The sequence below is a fragment of the Dunckerocampus dactyliophorus genome, chromosome 17, assembly GCF_027744805.1.
Source record: "Dunckerocampus dactyliophorus isolate RoL2022-P2 chromosome 17, RoL_Ddac_1.1, whole genome shotgun sequence".
Classification (NCBI taxonomy): Eukaryota; Metazoa; Chordata; class Actinopteri; order Syngnathiformes; family Syngnathidae; genus Dunckerocampus; species Dunckerocampus dactyliophorus.
Genome location: NC_072835.1, coordinates 21,382,311 through 21,406,742, shown reverse-complemented (window position 1 = coordinate 21,406,742; position 24,432 = coordinate 21,382,311). Strand labels below are relative to the sequence as shown.

Sequence of the window (24,432 nt, the reverse complement as noted above, 5' to 3'; positions counted from 1 at the left end):
ACCGTAACACGTAGCATTACGAGTGAGAACAGGTGACCTTTTCAAAAATGCAGACGGAAAACTATTTTTTTAAGCAATTTCAGCTGCTCCGATGCCTGGGCATGTTCATTTGTCTATTCACAAGCCTTTGTAAACTATTTCAATGCTGGAGGTGTGAACATGTGTCAACCTTAGAATTACTGACAGGTACATTCATATCACCCGTGCCTGTTGAAAGATGGGGTAGTCGGGATGTAAGTATAGTGCATGCAGCTCAACTTAAATGTATTTACTCCCTCCCGGGACAAAAGTGCTCTTTTAAATGGATCAAGTTGAATCACTGCAGTTCCTAAAACTTTTACTCTCTGAAGGATTTACACATGAGAGGTTATTTCTTCGAAATGTCAAGGTTTCACAATGAAATGCATTGGGAAGTTTTATATTATTGGGCTTCAGACGTTTGTAAGTCTCAAGATAAAGCCAGGGATCGCATCTTGGAAAGTTCCCCCTGAAGGAGCCCATGACCTTCTAACAGAAATGAATATGACACGCGGAAGGGAGAGAGTCAAACAAAGCAGTTGGCCCAGCATTGCATCACTCATGCATCACATCATTCATTCATAACTGATATATCCACAACGGCTCAGGCTGTCTTTGTCAAACCCCCGACACTTGAATGCGTAAGTAACATCCTTAAATGTCAGGGTAAAGTTTCCTCTGACAATCGGAGAATGGTGGACTGTGGCAAGGAGAAAACATGGCGTATGGTCAGGATATAGCTACACACATTTGTACTTAGGCCTAAAGGGCAATGCAGAAGGAATAATCACAGAAGGTCAGGTGTGTTATTGGTTTAACCACAAAGGTTCAAGGGTTCAAGGCCCGATCTGGACGTACAAAAAAGACGCGCCACGGACACAGAAGCAATGTATGTTTACATCCTAAGGCATTTGAAGGCTTGACTGGTTCCTGGAGAGACGGTAGCTCACTTCCCGAGTACCACCGAGTTATCCTTGAACAACCGATGCTCTCCAGCAGCTCTGGTGACGCTACCTTTGCGAGACAAATGGAGGATGTTTCTTCTGGGGCTGCAACTAACTATTACTTTCTTAGTTGATTAATCTGAAGCGTGTTGTTTTGATTAACTGAGTAATCGGCTAGGCCCTAGACCAGTGGTCGGCAATCAAAAAAGCCATTTGTGCTCGTTTCCACCAAATTGAACCTACTTGCAGCCACAAAACCTATTTGACCACTAAACTAACGGTAACGCTGCATATCTAGTTACCTTAAGCGTACTGTCACGTTCCTTTTCTGTCTTCCTGGCAGAGTGACAAGCCACACCTGTTGACACCTGGCAATTAGTCTTGAGCCTTTGTTAAGCCTTCGCCACAGATTTTGGATCCGAATTCGCAATAAATGTGTTGTAACGTATCGATTAATTCCAGTTCCAGTGCCACACTCCATGTCACTTTCATTTCCATTGTTCATTAACGGAATAGTTGACCAGCATCGTGGTTTTTCACCGAGTTGACTCACCAGAAAACCCCTGGTACTTTGTGAGATAATTGCACTGCACGTGCTGAACTCCTACACAGAACACAGAAAGCTCATGATGGTGTCAGAAGAGACAACGCAGTGACTACACAGCAGCATAAACCAGCTGGAGCCACAGCAGAAGGATAAAAGAGCTGCGGGTTGCCGACCCCTGCCTTAGACGGACCAAATCAATATGAACCAAACAGTTAGTGGTTTGGTCCACGACATATCAGAAAAAAGGCAAAAATGTTAATCACTCTTTTCCAAAGCCAAAGCTGATGTGTGTGAATATCTTGTTTTGCCTAAAACTCAAACATAATAGGTCTGCTTTCATGGATGACTAAGGAAATTGAAAAAAATCTTAACAATTACTCAAATACCAAAATAGTTGTTGGTTCATTGGATGATCGATTAATCATCAATTAATTGTTGCGGCGCTAGTTTCTTCCTCTTTGTAACTCAGCAGCGCTTGCAGCAACTTCAAATACACTGCCTTGGAGACAACATGGACACCAATGAAGACACATGTTGGACTGGTTGGTGTGCAATCCTTAGAGAGTGTGTGGTGTGAAATGAAATAACGCAGTGTTTTAAATATGGAAAACAAATGGGAAGTTCTTTTAGTTTCACCAACACCATGCCAGCAAATAAGGGACTCTCGCATAATCTTCATTGCTACGGACCTCACAACATATGACATTTGCTACAACACGTTACATTGTTGTATTATGCTGCTTTTGGGTCTCACTGCTCGGTCTACGCTCACATTTGTGCTCTCTGTCCTAAATCAATTTGCACGCACAATTTCTGACAATGACTGTGAATTTGAATATTTAGTTTGACACGTAGAAATAAACAGATGGTCTTTCATTCCACGCAAACAGGCCGAGTCACGCAGCCCAGACGATGGAAAACAAATGGTTAGACATGGACCTGGGCGGACAAACAACATCAGACGGTGGGCAGATTGACAAAACGAGAAAATCAATAGGAAAGAGTTAAGATCACTGCTCTGTGATACAGTGCTCTGTCCTCAAAAAACATTTTCCATGCACTTTAGACTCGGTGTGGTTGGCGGATCGTTGCAGACAAAGGAAATGAAATAGTTTGGATGAGTAGAGGCCATTTTTCCTAATCTGCAACGTTTCAAGTCCGAAATGGATCTACCTGACCCATTTTAAAGGTTGCATTATTGACCGAATTAAATGTTTGTATAGACATATTTGGGTGTTTGCGGTGCCTGCTCAACCACCAAGTGTGAAATCAAGTGTGTCTACGTCAGAAAATGCGTCTCTGAGCAACCCTTTCAGATTGAAGGTGTGTAGAGCTCATTTGCCTTAGGCGACCCTCACACCGAGTCTGACTGGAACTTCCCAGAGCAAATTATCAAGTCAAAGCCAAAAAGCTAAGCAGAGCTGCAGTGTTGTTGAATGACCATATTGTAACGCATCATTACATCACCTCCAGGCCACAGAGCACATCAGCACAAAGTGGATTAAAGCAGAGTGAATTATTGTATTTCCGATTGTTAGCTCTTCCTGTTGGGGCTCCAGACCTTGGTCGGGAGCGCAGAGGAGCCGTCTACGGCTCCAATGCTGATGTCAGTAAGTCAGGACTCTGCCTACGATGTCGAAATAAGAGTGCTCAGACTTGGTCTGTAGTTTTGGGTGAAACTTCTATTTGAACGTACGACATGAATCGAGTTTACATACGACTTCCAGCACTTGCCAGCATTCACACGCAAATTCTCCCGAAATTGCACATTTCTAGTTTCACTTTCACTTTGTTTTACGCGCCACCACCAGAAGAGTCTGCCTCACCGTCTTGGGAAACATGATGAAGGCTCCTCTTAGTGACTAGTTCTCTTTTTGTTTTTGTACAGTATTAGCAATGCATGGCAGTGCGTGTGTACCCACAAAACACCAAAACTGTAAACCAAAGACCACCGGTAGAGGGATGGGGTTGAGCTCCATCACACGCCACCCTCAAAGCAGAGATATTTAGAATGGCTTTTAAGCGTTGTCAATCCTTGGTGTATTTTAACCCAAAGCATGTCGCGGGCTGTTTTATGAAATGCACAGCAGAACGTAAGAGTTATCACAGGTCAACATATACAGTAAGTACAAAAGTACAGTATCTTTCTAGCTGCAGTATCCATTCACAGCATACACATGGGCCCGTGTCGTGAAGGACACTCGTGTTTGATCCAAAACAAAACCAATATCATCTTCTATAGCTTTTTCTCCTTTTGCTTGCATGCACACAGTGTGTTCTATCAAGTGTTCAGTGCATGAAGATTGGTAGGTCCAACAGAGATCAGAAACCCCGTACACATTCTCGCATGGATAACCAAAGCTGTGGATTGAATCTGTAGAAGATGAAGCTATACCAGTGAATCCAATAGGGCATCAGATTCAAGTAGGCAGCAGGGATTTATCGTCACTCTGTTATTGACAACTAACATATTCATCACGATATGAAAGAACCGTTGTTGTCTTCCGTTTTATGAGATGCTCTCGACATGCACATCCATCCTCCTCTGTGCTTTTCTTTTCACAGTAGTTGAGGGTTAGATCTAACATTTCAGATTAAACCAACCTGCGGAAAAAAACAAAAAAACCTCTTTAGTCGAGCGAGGCGCACACGCACACTTGCGAGATTAGAAAAACAGCTTGCGACGTGCATGAGCGATAGAATAACCTAACCTCAATTCATCACCGCGCGTGTTTATTTGCGTGTGTACACACAGGTTGATATGAGGAGGTTAATGTTACCACTCCCTGGGTGTGTGATTGATGTGCTGTGTTGTCCAAGTCATACAGCACACGTGGGAACATGATACTGTATATGCAGTATATATACTGTATACTGTATATACAGTATATGGATGTCAGCAGTATGTGTACCATTCAGGTATATGTACAATCCACCCTTATGGACCGTGGTTTTAAACACATTTTGCACTTTACGTGCGCGTGGCTGTCCAGGTTGGTGAAAAGGTAATGTCCCGTATCTCACGTTGTACACATTTCAAGTGAGTGACACACCTAAAAGCGGACGAAATGCCAAGGCATTCGGCGACACAGCGTAGGACAGTGTTATATCGGAGAGTGTAGCCGACAACAGCTGCGAGGCTCCGCCTGTTTGTGTCGCCGATGCGCAGAAGCGACTCGAATCGTCGAGGTGCGGTGCACCTGTTTTTTGAACACGTCCCTTCGGTAAAGCGACAAAGATGAGTACATAAAATGAAAGCGGTATGCTGCCATTTTTTTAGAACGACAGCATTTAACTATTAACGCTCCACCTCAAGTAGGGAACCATCCATTTTCGGCCAACAGCTTGTTCTTTCTATTGAGATACTGTATATGATTTGTCACCTACAACACAAAGCTTATATAGCTTATAGAACAGTGTAGCTACATTCCATTGGTTTTAGCGTCTTGAATGTACACATCAGAGTGGCCCCCACATCCTTACATTTTTCTGTGTGCTATGTCAATACTTTTCATTTTTATTGGAGGATTTTAGATATTGGAGAATTACCTGCCAGTATTTCATTTTTTTGCTTCATTTAAAAAATCATTTAATAATAATAATAATAATAATAATAATAATAATAATTTTGTGGAAAAAAACATTGTTCTCTTTGCACAAAAAAAGTTATCAAAACCGTGTCACTAATAACGAGGTGCAGACCTTACTCTGTGTGTGTGTGTGTGTGTGTGTGTGTGTGTATCAATCCACTTTCTATACCGTTTGTCCCCACTAGGGCTGCGGGTGTGCTGGAGATGAATATATACATTTATAAACATGTCATTATTTTATATATAATAAAATATAACATCCATCCATTTTCGATGCCACTTATCCTCACTAGGGTTGCGGGGGTATGCTGGAGCCTATCCCAGCTGACTTTGGGCGAGGGACGGGGTACACCCTGGACTGGTAGCCAGCCGGTTGCAGGGTACATATAGACAAACAACCATTCACGCTCACATTTAAACCTATGGACCATTTAGATGAACATTCCCATTAACCTTGGAATGTGGAAGGAAACCGGAGTACGCGGAGAAAACCCACGCATGGGTAGAACATGCAAACGCCACACAGAGATGCCCGAGCGGAGATTCTTTGCCAACAAGATTCGAAATCTGAACTCGCCGGGCACTACGCCGATTTACATGTACATTTATCTCAAAATATGTATGAGTGCGTTTAAAAAAAGAAAATTGCATTTCCGACAATGACATAGCGTGTCTGCGTTGTCTTTACACTCCTGTGTTTTTTTGCCCGAGTCATGGGTCCTGCTGATGCAGTAGGAGGCACTGGCTAATTCATGGCTGAAATAATGCAGACAAATAATATATTGTGAGTGTTTTTTTTTTTAATCAGAGGCTCAGGTGGTGAGAAATCTTGTAGTTCATTTTGATGAGCAAATAGTTGTCGTTATGTACCCATCCCCAAAAGGAAAACATCAATAAAAAGCGATAGCGCTGTCCTTGCCCAATGCCACTATACAGAACACACTACACACCCCCTTGAAGACAAATATACACACAAACGGGCACACACTTTCTCTGCGCTTCCTTTTCTTTTGTTGTTTCTCCTTTACAAGGACAAGCAGCTCTTTCAGAAATGTTTCCTTTTGCTTCCTTCTCTCTCTCTCTCTCTCCGCTGCGCTGGCACGTGTTAGCCCTAAGCCTTCTGAATCGTAAAATTGCTTTCTAAAAAGGCAAACTAAACAACAACAAAAACAGGCTAAAGAAAAGATCTTGTGAGGCAAATTCAACATTAGAGTTGATGCACAAAGTGCGTTGCATGTACAGTAAGAAGCATGCAATGTGGTGCTGAATGTAAAGACCCAATATGCAGTACACAAGACGCCTTTACTTGACATTTGTTTTACGTACGGATTCCTTAGATATGCTGTTAAGCACCATTTGAATTTCCAATAATGGTGCTTTGACGAATTATTGCTTTGTCTGTCACGGTGTTCATTGTTCTGTTTTCCCTCCACTCTCGCTTGCATGGTTGCACTAAGTAAGATTCGTCTTCTCTCCCTGTGCACTTGAGTCAGACGGAATGACTTCACTCGAGGGGAATGACAATAAAGTTGAGCGGAATTAAATTAAATTGAAGTTCAATGTGATAAATGACAATTCTCTCCCCCTATCACTCTTCCATTCCCTCCCCACACGGCGGGTCACACTGAAGGCAACTCTTTTCACAATAGATCAAATTAGATGTATATATTTAGAAGTATTGCGCCATTGAAGGGTCCGAGACCCCTTTTAAAGCTTTGGTGAGTCAGTTGCAATGGCTGGTTTTATTACACAGCAACATTAGCCAAAACCCAAAGACGATGAAATCACATTAGCTTCCTGGCATTACCGACTAAGAGGACACACTAAAAATAATAATCATCACCACCGCATGAGAAAACACTGCTTAATATTAAATCCAAGGCTGTCAAATGAAAGTTGTCATCGTTTTTCATCAGTTTTAATCACAGTTTTCAAATTAATCACTCAAATATGTCTTAAATATACCAATTTTTACTGCATATGTAAAATAAACAACAAGACAGGATTATACATATTTTTGTATGCATTAACAGCTCCAAATGTGTTCTATGGCTATGTAAACATGGAACCTACTAAAAGAAAATTAGACAAAAAAGTTATTTTCTACCTTTTTCCGTTCTTTAGTCATCAGCAGTAGAACACACGTAGGTAAGTTTCAGGAAAATATCAGTTCCCGCCAAGAAGAGGGAGGGAAACCATCTTTTTGTGAAAAGATACATTTCAAGCATAACTTTCAAATTGACACAATTTTTTGGCTTTGGTGACAGCTCAAATATCAAAACAACTGCACCGCAACATAAAAAGGGTTGTTTTGCATCAAAATAAACTTTTTTTTTTTTTACAAAATAACACCAGGAACTACTTACAATTTTCACATTTGAAATTAAACTGTGTGTGCGCACGCGTTAAAATTTCTCTATGATGCGTAACCTGCACGCTCCACTCCTCCATGCTCTCTCACTTCCTCCTTGCTGTCGAAGGCATTGATACATGCAAAAGATCCATGCCCAGCTCTTATCAAAAGCACTCTTGTGGCCGTTTTTATGGCTTAAAACTGCCCCTTTTCCCCCTTTGCCTCTCATGCAAAAAATCATTATTGACGTATAAAGACGTCCTTGGTATTGAATGAGTTAAATGGTGCATGAGGTACTTCAGCATCAAGGGTCACGCGGTGTGCTTAAACGCATCACCATGCGCACAGCGCCTAGCCAGCACGGAGAGCACAGTGCTAGTTAGGCCCTCTTCCGACACAATAAAGGACAAAAGGAGACAATTATGGAGGTTTTCATCATTTGTGTGAGTGAGTTTAGTGATTATGTTTCACATCAAGAGGGAGTGAGTGTTTGTGATGAAGTTATAAAAGAGCATCAGTCCCTGCGTGACTCTGTGGGGAGCCATGATGCACATGCGTTAAATAATAATTGATTCCAAAAACAACATTACGGCCTGTCATAATACTAATAAGTAGGGAAAAAAAGGAATGAAACCATAATTGCGACTGAAGTCCAATCTTCATTTGTTTTCTTCCCTCACTGATTCACCATTAACCACACTAAAGTGGTTCATTTCAGGTATTTTAGACCATTTCAACTGGATCACGCTCACAAGGACACACGCCGACATTAGTATGCTTTTTATGTTTTATATGTATCAATGGCTATAATTATGATGTCTGATTCATTTGCTCGTTTCACCACTTTGCTAATTATCTGTTCATTACTCCAGCTTTGACCTTCTGTGATATTAAATACATTTTTGATAATGACCCTAATTATGCACGACACATCAGTCGACTATTATTATGTGGCTTTTCAAGGCATTATGCAGACCACAAAGTAATAGCACGGCGGCTGAAAAAGGAATACGTTCACGCTCAGCGATATGTGTTGACGTTTACTTCCTCCTGCACAGATACATGCATGGGCACATGAAAGGAAATCTGAAAAATACATACAGGTCTTACATTATTGAAGAATCCAATGGCACATTGTCACATTGTTCCGCTTCAGACTGCGTAGGCAGGCAGATAGATTCCATGTTTATGGGACTAACATAAAACATGTGAAAAAAAGGATATTTTTTAATGTTTCTCAGATTGTCCCACGTTCATTATGTATGAGGCACTCAAAAAGAGCCCAGGCTGATTGGCAACGTGTGGGAGTTATGCTGTGAGGGCGTCCTTCATATTGGTGAGGCCATTTCACAAAAGGCTGAAAGAAGGATGTAAACATCAGTTTGTCATTCTAGCTGTTTAATAGAGAAGCTTAAAGGTGCTCAAGAGAGGCGCTCGATGTCAGGCTCTGATTTACTTAATTAAACATGGGAGATAAATGCAAAGCGACAATGGACAACTGGCTTAACCAACGTCAATAAATGTGTGTTTAAAAATGACCACTTTAGTGTGCAGAACAGGTTTGTATAGTACACAGCGCTAAAAAGTACAACTACTACAAATACTAGAGTCAACATACAGAGATATGGGCTCGAGTCACCCGAATCACAATTTTGTTTACTTTGGACTTGACTTGACAATATCATCAAAGACTTGCAACTCGACTTGGACTTTGACATCAACGACTCGGAATTCAATTTGACTTGGTGGACTTTGACATTAACGACTCGGGACTTGGCTCGTACGTTAGTCTGATGACTTGGAAACACTTGAGATTTTCAGTGAATGTTTTGAGTAAAATGTGTCCCAATTCAAAGTATTCGACTCATGTGACCATTGTCACGTCATTTCCAGCAAGTCACCAAATATTTTCCTCAGAATCTGCCTCATTGAATGCATCTATTAACGTCCAACCAGGTTTAAGAACAAACAAGGGTGGGGCTTACATTTCGGTGAAAAAGTGACAGTAATAACGAAGCAGCATAGTGGTCTTCTTATTGATATAGAAAGGTTGCTTGTGCTTTGGCTGGGGGACCATAATCAATGCTTCTCCTGCAGTTTCTACTTCCTCCTCCCAACAAGCCGCAGGGACAAAGATAAAGAAATGTTTTGGTCACTTCAGCATCCTTGAGCATATTTAAAGGAGTTGCTCCAATGAAAGCGACAGTAATAACTAAGCAGCGTAGTGGTCTTATTGAGATAGAAAGGTTGCTATCCTCCTCCCGATAAGCCATAAAGATAAAGGAAAAATAGTTTGGGTCACTACAGTATCCTTGAGCATGTTAAAGGATGTGCTCCTATGAAAGCAACAGTTATAACGAAGCAGTGTCGTGTTTTTTTTCTCTTTTTTTATGACTGTTTCATTTCGTTCTTGCATTGAATGTTTTTATTACAGCATTGTGGACAGCATTAGACAGCAACAATACCACCGATGTAGTACTGTAAATACAGTGTTTGCTGCGCTGGTTACATGAAACATGTGTATGTTTACGTTGCCTTCCTGTTAGCCCTCCATCATTCTCACTGCTATCCATCAGGCCGAGCAGTCAGTCAATCAATTGTTTCAGCTCATTCCTGAAATTAATCCAAGCTGCATGCCAAAAAGGCAGCACTGATTACACTGAGTGCTACTCAGGATAATGAGTGTTATCAAGCCTCTCGACTACTACATACATGGCTTGCACATGCATGCATACACACTCAGACACACACACACACACACGCATATCAGTCTTTGTGCTTATTTACTTATTTACAGCAGCTGTCTGTTTTCTCTGATTGCACACCAGACAGCGGTTCAATGCCTTGAATAATTGATCACATTTGGTTGTCTGCATGTCTTATAGAGCAGCACAGATGCACCCTTAGCATGTACTCCCAGACTGGTGGGCATATACAAGGTCATGTAAGACCCACTTGCATCCTTTCTGCTATATGTCCAATGTTTTAATGATGTATTCGCCTGAGCAGCGCACAAGGCTACTTTGAAGTAAATGTGGCAGAAAAACCTCAATGAAATAGAATGGTACCTCCGTTTTAGTTTTTGATTGGTTACAAAAGGTCAGACGAAAGATGAAATATACAAAAGCCAAAGCTATTTTTCCCATAGGAAATGATGTAAATGCAATTACACTGTACCAAATTACATTTTTACATGTAGAAAACAATGCACAATAATTACAAATGACAAATGAAATGAATAAATGAACCCACAGAGGGCGGAAGTGAGGGGAGAGAGAGAGGCAAACGGACTTGTTTGTGTAACACTCTCATTTGAGTTTGCCAAATGAATGTGCCTTATAGGATACCGTAGTACAGTAATCCCTCATTTACTCAAGACTCGACTGTGATAAGTGAATTTCCTTTTTGATCAATCAAATACTGTCACAGTTAGAGAATACAATACCTGTTACGACCTACTAAAGAAGGTTTTTAACATTATTAGAGCCCTCTAGACGTGAAATAACACCCCTATAGTCGCTTTTACACTTATATTAGCCAATATCGTAGAAATAATGAAAGAAAATAAATAATATAGACTCACACATGTCAGCATTGGGAGAGTCACATTATCACTGAATACTTCCTGTGGTGGATATTGTCTCATCAGTGTAACATTATCGACATGACCACATTAACTATGTGAGTGTGTGTGTCAAGAAGGCCTTCTGTGAGAAGCAAAAGACCAAATCTAAAGGTGTAATAATAATATCGAACAATGCTTTTATTAAATCATTTCCATCTCTGTGACTTAGATTTGACTTGGCTGAGGGAAACATATAGAATTTACGAAGCCTATGCCCTGTGTGTTGGAAGGTGTCTAAACACTTTAGAAGTCGCTTTAATGCCACGGAATTAGTACTCCTTTTACTGTCCCTCATCTGCGTCTTTCTTCATGACCCCTACAACAGATTGAAAACATGCAAAGACATGCAGAGATGGCGGCGTCGCATGATGTCATACAGGAGGTGATAGATTTGCTGTTGACAAGCCCTCTGAAGAAATGAGACTTGTGAGCGTAGGAGGAGAAATATTTGGACTGAAGGAAAAATGATTTACATGGAGAAAGAGAAGAAAATTCAAGGAATAGCGGGATGGGAAATGATGAAGAAGGAAATTAAAAATGTGGGTTACGTAGGGGATAGAAGGGAGATGAGGATAGGCAGAAGGACGGAGGGGACATAAAGAGAGGGAGGGAGATGGAGGGTACGATTGTGAGTGGAAACATTCATCTCTCAATCAGGATATGGACTTCCATAAATAATGTGCTCTCTCCCAGTCAACGGTATGATGTCACGACACACACACACACACACACACACGCACACACACACACACACACACACACACACACACACACAAATGCTGGTCTGATAGTGGTACAAAGAAAGCCTGTGCCATCTTTTTTCAATGTGAGCGTAAGAAAAATGTGAACACAAAGCAGAATATGTCCAAATAATGTTTTGTCTATGCCGGATGAGCGTTGTGTGTAATGACATCAGGTTAACGCAAGCGCAAAGGAATCTAAATGCAGTAAATGAATAACGCAAGTCACTTCACATGTGATTGCTTTGCACTGATGAGATCAAAAAGTGCTGTCCAGATAAATACACATACTATAATGCAGATACAAGACGTATATATCATAGAACAAGATGCCAAATTGGACTGGAGGATACATATTGAAAGTGTAACCTCCAAGGTTGATGCTGGCTGACCGCCAAGTTGTTTTCATTTCAAAATCCAACCATAAGAAAACGCTCCCCAAATTTGTTGGTCTCTGATTTGCTGACATCTCATGTAATGTAACTCATGTAATGATGCTGGTTTAAATGATACATTTTGTTTGACTTTTTTTTGCGTGTAGTAACAAATTTATGGTATTTTGAGGCGTCAGCCAGCAAAAGTTCCTATTGATTTAATGCAAGGGTGTCCAAACTTATTCCACAAGGGCCAGATACTGAAAAAATAAAGCAGGCCCAGTTTGCTAAGAATTTCAAGAAAAAAACTGCATCTCAACATTGTGACACAGGTGAAAAGACCTATTATTAGTATCAACGTCACTCTGCTAATTTATCCCGTTTTTGCTGTTCTTTTCGTTATTTTCCAATTATTTAATTTTTTTAAAATAAACATTGTACATTTTCTTCTTATAATATTATTTTTTACCATAACATTTGTACTTTATTCCCATATTATAACTTTTTCTGCAACCTAGTTTTCCAATTCCAATTTCCAATTATATTTTGTTTCTCATAATAGGACTTATGACTTAAAAAAAAATGCAATTTTTTTCTTTAATATTTAAACTCTGTTACTAAAATGATATTCTTTTTCCTCATTATATTACAAGTTGATTCTTGTAAAATTGCATTATTTTTCTCATTAGAATGTGACTTTTTTTTTCGTAATTCCGACTTTATTCTTGCAACATTATAACTTTTCCGGCAACATAATTTTCCAAAAACAAAATGTCTTGTTTTGTTTTTTTTTCATAATATTACAACTTTGAAAAAATCTTTTCAAAACCTTTAATATTTCAACTTTATGCTACTAAAATGATGTTTTTTTCCCTCATAATATAACGTTATTCTCGTAAAATTATACCTTTTTCTCATTAATTAGATTTTTTTTTTTATATTTTGACTTGATTCTTGTAAAATGACTGCTTTTTCCATTTTTGCTGTTGTTATTTTTTGTTTGTTTTATTTTCTTGTTGTTTCTTATATGTATAGAATATAAACAAATGGTCCCCAGGCTGCACTATGGACACCCCTGATTTAGTAGGGGTGCACTGAAAATTAGTTTCAATAATACTTAGTTCCAATGATTAAAAAAAACCAAAACGCTTCGATAAGGCAATATTACTGTGCTAACAGTGGTTTAGCGTGAGCAAATCAAGCGCTCCTTTTCCATGAAGTGCTGAAAACGGCCTGTCAAAACTTCTGAGATGTACCAGAAACTCCTGGGTCCAATTTATTGTTTTTAATGGGTTTTCTTTCAGGGCTAATTCAAATCACAACAAGAATACCAATTGAGAAGCAAATTTAACAAACGAATGGAAATAATGGTGAAAAAAGAGACTAATTAGTGTGGTTTCCTTTACCAGTGTTGGGAAATTCCATCTCCTTGTAAACATCTTGCTTGTAAACAAACAAGCCGTTAATTGTGTGGGACTTCTCACTGTTTCAAATGAAGACATTTCGCCAAATGCTCTGCAAACATTTGGTGATGAGAGAAAACAACATCCGAGCTTCAACACATTAAACCTTATCAGCCACTTGAAATGCCAGCATCGCTATGACCCCCGGGGCCCGGAGCTTGTTCCTATCGCCGCTTCATTTGAAAAGTGCAAAAAAGTTTGCCAGAGACAACCCGAGGGCTAAGGGGATCTGTGATTTCATCATGGAAATCATCATTGAAGATATCAGCTTTTGTAGGCTAGTAAACCCCTCGGAGCCACGGTTTATACTTCTGAGCTGCTGCTATTTTTTTTCTGTTTTGTAAACAGCAGTGATGTCATGATATGAGGTAAGGACAAATTACAGATAGAATTTGTCGACTCCAACTTTGTTTGAGTCATTCTTACCTCTAGGTGTGCACAAACAACAGTTAAACCAACATTTCAAAAATAATAGATATAAAAAGTTATTGGTATTGGTCTTGAAAAAAAAATTATAAAAAGTCATAACTTTATCAGAATTGATGTTTGCACCATGTTTAGATTTAAAGTGCTGTAACAAACTCACAAAATTGGAATGCAATCCAAATAAATCTGTGTCATTTATGGCGAGATGGAATTTCCCAACACTGGTAAAGGAAACCACACTAATTAGTCTCTTTTTTCACCATTATTTCCATTCGTTTGTTAAATTTGCTTCTCCATTGGTATTCTTGTTGTGATTTGAATTAGCCCTGAAAGAAAACCCATTAAAAACAATAAATTGGACCCGGGAGTTTCTGGTACATCTCAGAATTAAAATGAGATCATGACGATAGTCACAGAGGTAACGAAAGAGCAGATACGGCATAAGTTGCAATGAAAGACAAAACAAGATTAAGACAAATAGCAAAAGATAAGGCTCTTTTTGTCTGTGTGTGTGATGAATTGTGTGGTTCTCCATGCATGAGAAGACATTTTCAAAATGAAGAACTGCATCACAGCTACAATCTGGTAGAAACAGCTGCATCTAAAACAGCGTTTAGTAATGCTAGGTGAGTTTCGATCCTTAAACGCACTGAGGTATTCTTTTTCTTGCTGGAAACCACCGCTGTTTTTAATCACATACAAAATCACTGAATGTCTGCACCTTCAAATTTTATTCGCAGAAGGTGTTTTATTTTAGCATGTTTTAGTAACCTGCTTTATTTGATTTATTTCCTAATTTAGAGAGTCAGAGATGGCTTGTTCCAACTCATGAATTCAAATTAAATTACATTAAAGTTGTCATCAACAACATCATTAATGGGATATGGTGAAAATACTTTGGGTATAAAGCAATTAGGAGAGTATTTTACACCTTTATCTGTACGCCTTCCCCATAAACGTCATGTCTGTCACTGCAGTCTGGTCTCAAAGTTGGGATTAAAACAAATGCTTGACAATTTGTTAAAAGCATGCATGTTTTTGGGGTTACTTGGCAAAAGCATTTTCAACTACTGAATTTAATATTCCATGACCTGCTGTACACCTCCACTTGCATTGGACATTAAAAAGAATACAATGAATTGTAGGAACAAGCTTTTGTGATATAATTTTTATTCCATAAGACCTGTCAGTGAGTTTCTATGTTTCGTAGCAGCCGCAGATCCTCCAGAGGGCTACGCCTACACTAATGTAGTTAACTCACCCGCACCCTGGACCCGACAGTGGCGAGGAAGGTGCAGCAACACATATGCCCTGATGCTCTCGATATTGTAGCTGTGGTCCACAATACCCACCATCAGTGTGTAAGTCTGATTGGCTAAATATCGGGAACATCTTACTGTCAAACCTACGAACAGGTGTCATTTCTTTATAATGCCGTCGTCCCTCGTTTTTCAGAAATTCATTCATGTTCACTTTTTCGTGGTAGACTATAGTCTGTTATTAGTCCAAACATATTGAAATGATAGTGATATGTAGTACTGTGGTCACTAGGCGGCAGTAATGACACAAAACATTACCTTACCTTACATTACCTTAACACTGCATGCAAGTCATGAAGTCAGCCATGGCATGTCCAACATGATAGAGTGGGAAAAAAGTTATCCTCCCATTCCGTGTGGAAGTGGTAAGTTTTCAGCTTCTTAGGTTTAGAAGAAATAAATTTGAGGCTAACTGCAGCATAAGCGTTGAGCAATGTGTTGTAAACAATGAATAATCACAGTGTAAAGGTGACTATAGGTGTGTTATTTCATGTCAACAGGGTTCTAATAATGTTAAAACGCGTATTGAGAAAGTCCTAAACAGGTTTCTATGGTCTTACTACAAAAATATTCCATTTATTTAACAAGGTCGGGTCTGGAACCAATTGACCGCTATAAACGAGGGACAAGTGAATTTCTGTCTCACAGGGTACATCAGTCCATTTAACATACCGCTGTGCAAGGCCAGCTAGAGTACATCCCAGGTGACTTGACACAACTTCATCACAGAATAGCACACAGAGAACTGCATAGACAACCAATCAGGGAGACCCATTCACTTTTCATCTAACCTAACATACACTTTTTGGACTATGCAAGCTCTACACAAAACTGTTCCATCTAGACCAGGATAGGCAAACTTGTTTTCACCGTGGGCCACATCGCAGTTATGATTGCCCTCACAGGGTCGCCTGTATCTGTGTGACCCTACAGTATATGTCTGTGAATATTCGTATTCCTCCAGGCCATTGTAATCTCAGTGCTTTGAATGGATCTCAACTGGACCGACTGATGTTTCACCTCTCATCCCAGCAGGCTTCATCAGTTCATGCTTAGAGAGGTAGAGGCAGGACCCATCCAAGACTGGCTTCACTCATTTGTGGTTGTCGTTCAGATCCAGTGGCGTGACGGCGCTGCCTGCCAACAACAGTTGTTTGGGTGGAACGAGGATGATTCCAACCAAACCCAACCAACATTTTTTTTTCAAATAAACTGACTAAAACTAGGCTAAAAAGGTTTAAGTTTCCGTCTACTAAAACTGGACTAAAACTATCATATATAGAACTGACTAAAATGGGAGTAAAACGAGAAGCACTTTCGTTCAAAAGACTAAGGCTAAAGATAAAATGGCTGGCAGAAACAACACTGTTGTCTACACCTGAAAAGACCGAGTCAGATGACTTAAACTTGGGGCCCATTGGCTAACAAGCCCCCGGCACCCTTCCCTCCCTCAAAGTCAAGTGACAAATTGACTTCCATGCCAAACACACACAGTCAGACATATTGTGAGAACTCGAAGAGTAATTGCCAGTCCATAGGTCGTTTACTTTCTTGTCCGTTCTATCATAAAGATCTCAGCATGCCAATGATTTTGTGACATGCTCGTGGTCATATGGGATCTGACTGGTGTCTTTGTTGGAGGCATTTTGGTGAGGGACCAGAAATCCCCAGCTAAATGTTACTCTAACTCCACAAACGGTCACTTGAAGCATAATGAAGCAAACTTTTGTTAAGTTTGGACAAAAGGTCGCTGCCTTTGTCAGTACTCGGTAATCACTGACAAGCAGGATGAAATCATGTAAGTCAACAAGACTGAAAATGTGAGAAACACGGTGTTTGGATCGCTACAAAACTAGTAGATCACCAGTTGCAGAATACAGAAAATAGAGTCGATGCGTTGCAACAAAGTCGAGTGAAAGGAAAGTGGAGTCATATGCCACTGCAGTATCCACTGACAACACGTGACAAGCCGTGTAGGGTCATAGAGGAGACAAAAAGATGACAAGATAAAATGTATACTCACCAAGCTGACTGCGTCTCTGCGCGTAGGCTACCACCACTGCGGCCAGAACTACACAGCACAGCGATGTCACAAGGTTTGCCATCTGTGGACACACCACACAGGAAAGTCATCAGCGGGAGCACGTGCGGGAGACGGAGAACTGGCGAGCGACTGTGTCCGCCTGTCGTCCTAATTGACTGACAGACATGGACGCCTACGACGCCATGGAGGAGATGGAGAGATAGCCACTTCCTGTCCCCTCTTAGTCTGTCTGTCCCTATCTCTTCCGATGTGGCCTTTTCTCTAACAGTTCCTTATTCGTAAAGCAACTTTCTGTTGTGTTTCTGTAAATGGTATTTTCTTACTCTCGTTCTTTATTTCTCTCTCTGTCTCTCTGTTCATCACACTAATATGTCCGTCCTCTCTGGGATGGGCTATGGACAGCAGCTCTTAAAGGTATAGCACACCATAAACAAACACACCCTTGTAAAGTTGATTCTTCCAGATGTAACCAGAAGGGCGCTTGTGTGAGGTCAGAGGCATAAAACCGTGAGCACCTGACAAAACCGTAAGTTTCGGTACACATAAAGTGCTTCAGTGCTAAAGTGCTTAGGTGTTACAGTACTTGTGTGCTAAAGTGACTAGCTGCTAAAGTTGTAGGTGTTAGGTGTTGATAGGGTTGAAGCCAGGGCTCTGGGGTTCTACACAACAAATTTGTCCGACTATGTCTTAATGGACCTTGCTACCCAGTAAAACAAGATCACCCACTTTATCCAACACATTTTCAGAACAGGAATGAATCCTAAAACATATTTTATATGATTTCTTTGCAGCAGCACCCTGTCTAACACTGTGACTGAACAAAACTTTTAATTTCAGTCTGTGCAAAGGCACAAAGTCACCAATGCTGGCAGTCAAGCTGCTGGCTGCTGGCCATTGAGCAGGTGTTCCATTGCACATCAGCACTAATGCCCAAAGTTAATTAATCGGCTTTAAAGATGATCCTATTTAAACTGTTTTGCTTCCTCACTCGTATGTGGCAGGTGAAAGGTCACCGGTTTGGCTCAGTTCCTGCAACTTCACCACTGGAGCTTCAAGGGGGTCCTTGCTAGCTTGTACCAAAATTTTCAAATAAACTCTCATGTACATTTTTATACAGGACAAATGTTATTTACATATTAATATTTACATACAGTGGAACCTCGGTTTTCGGGCACCCCGTTTTTTGACGAAAATGTCCGTTATCATACACTATTACGCTTTGGCACATTGAATCTTGTGATATGACAAAAGATGTGGACAGACTACTCCTTTATTCAGCCATCTTGGATCACGCACCCAACACCAAATATAACGATAGTTAGCTTACACAATACCACGGTATCCTGGAAGGCCCAAACGTTTGGAAAACTGAAATGAAAAAGCTACACAAACTGATCCGTTTGCCCGCACATCAATCCGCGGACTCGAATGCCCGAACAGACAATCCCTTTTGTCGTGTTATTAATAGACTGCGTCAGTCCGACTGTGTTTGTGTCTTTATTACATGTCTTTATTACAAAACATGAGAAGTAAGGTGGGAAACACAACTGAATTCAATAAACAACTGGTAGCAAAGTACGGAGGTGCCGTGATTATTTTCTTGGTCAATTAATCTGAAGCTTGTTGTATGGATTAATAGAATAATCGGTTAGGCCCTAGACGGACCAAATCAATATGAACCAAACACAAACCATTAGTAGTTTGGTCCCCACCATATTAGAAAAGAAGCAAAATGTCCATCACTGTTTTCCAGATTTTCCAGTTTTCCAAGATTTGTGTCAATATCTTGTTTTGCTTAAAACCCCAATAGGTCTGCTTTCATGGATGACAAGGGAAATTAAGAAATATTCAATTTTTAAAACAGAAGACATTTCCTTTTTTAAAATAAAAAAAATGATTAATCCAATGCTAATATAGTTGACAAATGGATGGATCAATTATCAATTATTTGTTGTAGTCATTTCTATCAATGTTGTATTACTTTAAGCATATACAGTACAACTATAACTGTTCTATATTAAACTTTTTCGGGTGTCTGGAACGGATGATTAAATGGATTTGCATTGTTTTCGATGGGGAAAATTGTTTCAGTTTTCGCAGCATTCAGACCCTTTGGAACGGATGCATAGAGAAAGCCGAGATGCCACTGTATTATACGGTACTGACTTGCTTGCTGCTAAGGTTGGGGAAAAAAAAGCCACACAAGTCCGCATGGAACACAGTGAGTGCTTTAAATAGAGGCGAATAAAGCAAAGTGAATTTCCTTGTTCTTCGAATGGAGGAGTCCAACTGTCACAAACCGCTGTCTCCTCATGTTTTCTTTTTTTTTTCTTTTTTTTCGGCTTCAAGTTTCAAGAATCTCATTTGTCCATTCCCCTTCTTGTACCATTTCACATGTTCTTTGGAGTACATGCTGTATGTACCGGTCCATCTTTATACTATCCCTTCTTCCAAATCTGCTCCCCTTTGTTAAGGTTTAGTACTACCCCGTGTTTAACCATCATTGAAATGAAGAACATCATATCGGTATTGCTGTGTGATGTTCGGGAACATGAAAAGGCTTTTACACTACCACTGAACATCAAACAGAACGACACAGCCAAAGAATGAGTCCATTAGCAAACAAACGTATGGTGTATATAAAAGCACCAAACAACCGACTGCAACCCGAAAAGAGGAATATTTGAGTGTTTATATTTAAAACAAGTACAATTGCTAATGTGGCGTTTTCGCAGGTCGATGAGAAAGGCCCTGTATTTCTTCATATCACAGCAGAATGGGCTGTTTACAAACTTAATATAATAAGACCTCCCCTCGGGATGGGCGCATTCAAATTGAGATATCCTCTTTGCACAGCCAATTTCTGCTAGACATAACAGATTTCAATTTAACAGCAAGATGAAATTTGAACCATTTTCTTGCACATGTAATTCAGCTTCCGTGGAAAAATATTGGGCTCCCGCGTCAGCTCAATTTGATGTCTTAACATACTTTCCACTGCCTCTCACCGCAACCTTTTTTTTTCGTCGCAAATAATCAGCTCTCAATCCCAAAGCAAACTTGATTTGCTCATAAAACTTCCTGCAGAATAGCAGTAGTTTGTCACGGTGATCAAATAAATGTCTCGTCGCAATGGATTTTACGCTGTCTTGCGTCTATAAAAGTCGTGGGAAGATCTACGTAGCGCGTGCAACTTTCTGTTTCTCATTCACTTGTCACAAATACATCTCTGGTGCCCTCGGCACGGCATTATCGACAGCAGGGGAGGTGCAGCAGCTTGAGAAAAATAAAGAAAAAAACTATTTCAAACCTGCCAAGCTATCTTCAGGTATGTTAAAACTCCTCATGCCGGACCAGGTGGTGGTACCAGAGGGAGCTTGTTTTTATATCAACCACAATTTTAAAAATATGCTGAACCAAAATCTGTGTTTGTGTGTGTGTGTTCATGCTGCCCCAAAATGCTGTACAGGATCAGGAAAATCTCAATAATTACATTAAATAAGTCAAAGTCAATAAGAACAAATAAAATCTTTTTATATTTCTATTTTCGTTCATTTAGATATTTCTATGATTGAAAATGCTTAATTTGAGCTAATAATACACACAATTTGCTTATATACAGTATGCATATGTTTTCAACCATTCATTCAACCACCAAACAGTGAGCATTTAGTAATGAATTCATGTATGTAGCGAGGGACAACTGTATAATGTTTGTCTGTAACACAAAACAGGTCTTTTATTGGACAGCATAAGTGCGCGTGTACCTAATATTACGGCTCGTGAATGTTCTTAACAGGGACACTGCATCCATTTGTACGCCAGCATTTTCGAAGCTATGACAGTCTCATTAAAGGGGTACAATTAGGCTGCTAATGCCTCTTGTATGTTATGTCCAATAGTCCAGGTTGCAGCCCGGTCTCCCTTTTAGCTGCGCAGATGTGAAGTACGAGACTGTGAGTTATTGGTCTCACGTGTTGTTTCCTGGTCCTTTAATCTCTGTCAAGTTTATTCCTGAAATGTCCAACAAAAACAGCACCACCAGGTATTGGGGTGGTGGGTGGGGGGGGGTTGGACTTGTCGGGGGCACACTGACAAAAAACAACTTTGCACAGTGCACTGCAATGATGAAGCAGCCACCCCGGCAGGCGGTTCCAGAGGGGGGCTTTAAGCTGAAAACATGTGCGATTTGTCCCTGTGTGTACTACAACAGACATACAGTATAGGTGCACGAGGCCATGAAAGCACGTAAAGATGACAAGCAGCATGGGTGCATGAACGTTCCCCATGCTGCTCGCTGTCTGGCTTGCAAAGAGTTGGCCATTACTCGCGATAATGAGGTATGCCACAGATGTCACGCTAACAACAACAGAAACAAACAGCGCGGGTAGACGAGCGCAGAAGGTGACGACATCACAACAGGAGTGAGCAAACTGCAAGAAAAACAATTTGCTTGACTTTTCATTTTGCTACGAAGAATATTTTTTATGTATAACGGTAGCGACAGTGTCACAGTTTGACATTAAGGAGGTTTCCTGAGGCCTTTCTTTTTTGAGTTTGTTTGTTTCCCCCATCAAGGGATTCCTCCATGGCGTTCCTGCTTCCTCTAGCAGACCATAAACAACCAAGTTTGGTTAATTACAGGCACAAATTTCCTTGTTTTGTCAATACAAATATTGGAAAAGCTCCTCTCGCGAGTAATTAATGACAGCCAAAAGGATGAAATATTATTGGAAACCACCCACAAAGTCATGGAAATTGCAGTCATACAGCAGGATACACATGATGGGGAGAATGTTCAATGTCAGCAGGGGCGAGGAGAGGTACCGCTGGTGCACGTGGCCTGGTGTGAGTGACAAAAAATACATGAAACCACGGAAAAAACGCTCAATCTTAAGTGGGATATAATCAATGTGGTTGAGAATGTTACAATATGACATTTGGTGTAATATTATATAGTTATACCAAGTTATGTAGTCATATTGTTAGATGTTGTGACAATATTTCAGGCTCTAATCTAATTTTTCATAGTTTGGCTGGCCCTGCAACTTATAGTCAGATGCGACTTATACAGAACATCAAAACACATGGTGGCGTTGTGGGGTGGTTCTTGGTTTTGTGGCGACACCTAGTGGTTGCAACAATTTATTGAGTTGAGCATGTGACGCCGTTAGGCACACAAATGAAATGATACAGAGCATACCGCTATGCTATGCATTGCTATGGAAACACTCGCCTGCCTGTGTCTGTAAGTAATGTGCAACTATAATTATGATACATGTGTGATTTAGAAATGTCACATTTTAGACAGCAGTTATGACTAATTATGACTAGCTTGGGGATTGTAGCTTCTGCGTCACCCACTGACTAAATACATTCATATGATTTTTCAGTCTACAGTCATGGAAAACATAATTAGACCACCCTTGTTTCTTCCGTTTCTTGTTCATTTTAACGCCTGATACAACTAAAGGTACCTTTGTTTGGACAAATATAACAATGACAACAAAAATAGCTCATAAGTGTTACATTTTTTGGCAGTACAATGCTATAACTGTTCATGTAAGAACTTAAATGATTTTGGTTATTATCAAGAAAACCACGGAAGCTGCTGGATATCAGCTCCTAAATTAAACTCTTATGAGCTATATTTGTTATCATCATTATATTTGTCCAAACAAATGTACCTTTTAAATGGATCAATAAACTGAAGAAACAAGGGTGGGCTAATCATTTTTTCCATTTTCCATACTAATTTATATGTGAATACAAAAATGAAGTTTTGGTGTTAAAATACAGCTGTTTGATACATTTCTACACACCAGGATGCATCCAGGCTGTTGACAGCTTGATCATAAATACTGGTATTTATGAAAACGCAAAGTGTAAGTATGGAAGTGCATGAAATGAGACAGCCCACCGCTTCAAGGCTGTAAAGGCTATTTATTCTCTTTAGCCTGACTTCCTGGTTCTTTGGACCGCGTTGCTATTGGAAAGGCAGTCAATAATCACACAATTTCAAAGGTTTTGCATTTAAAAATAAAAGCAATATATTTGGTTATAGCGCTGGACTGGCAAGAGTACATGTTGCGCAACTCTGATTGTGCTATGTGAGTGTGTGTGTCAAGAAAGTGAAACTATTACACTGAGCTATTAGATTAAATCTACAGTATATGTGTAATAATAATATCTAACAAGGTACATATTGCAAGATCAAAACACATCTTGATGTGACAGGGAGCCCATGAGGGTTATTTAAAGCACACATGGCACATGATATCACTATCTGCGCCTCTTCACCAATAAAATGAGCGCTACGTTTACAGTCTTACCGAAATGGACTTCGAAAGAGTTTTCTTCCATCTCTAACCCACGGGTGCACTATGGGACGCATTCAAGTGCTGAAAATTGTTTGTTCTGTTGAAGCAATACTATTTTTATGAGAATTCCCAAGATTCAAGTCAACTGTGCACCTGTAAAAGTGGGAAAGTCAACTTGTGAGTTTTCACCATTTGATAACTTTTGTCTGTGTTTGTGACGTGAGTTGGCGTGAAGGTTTGTGATTGAGATTGTGTGCGTTTGCACGAAAGCAGCCTGTTGTGTACGTGTGAGTGATTGGCAGGTCATATGTATTTCATCAGTGATGATATCGCAGAGAATGACAGGGGGTGAAATTAAAATTGCTTCCCTTGTCAGACCATCACAATTCCCATATCGGCTCTTCATTTTCTAAGTGTTGGTTTGCCCATCAAAATCCAACACGGTGTGTGTTGGCATGCGTGCGTGTGTGTGTGTGTGTGTGTGTGTGTGTGTGTGGAAACTGCATGGGTATTTAAAGCGTCTGTCAGCAAACAATACCATTTTGAAAACTGACAGCTTCAGATTGCTCACATAAAGACAGCCCACAGGCGGTTAGTGGCACAATTGCCCCCCTCCCTTTGCCTAACTATCCCTTCCACTCGTTTACTCCCTTCCTGCCCCCCTCCATA

The 24,432-nt window shown here is 40.2% G+C and overlaps 1 protein-coding gene across 2 annotated transcripts in view; it reads right to left on the bottom strand.

Annotated features, from left to right (window-relative positions):
* Positions 1-24,432, bottom strand: part of cntfr (ciliary neurotrophic factor receptor) — a 267,316-nt gene that overhangs the window by 147,605 nt on the left and 95,279 nt on the right. For both annotated transcript variants that reach the window (XM_054757802.1, XM_054757803.1), the window contains exon 3: positions 17,423-17,504. In XM_054757802.1, the coding sequence (XP_054613777.1) occupies positions 17,423-17,504 (82 nt within the window). The remainder of the gene's footprint in view (positions 1-17,422; positions 17,505-24,432) is intronic.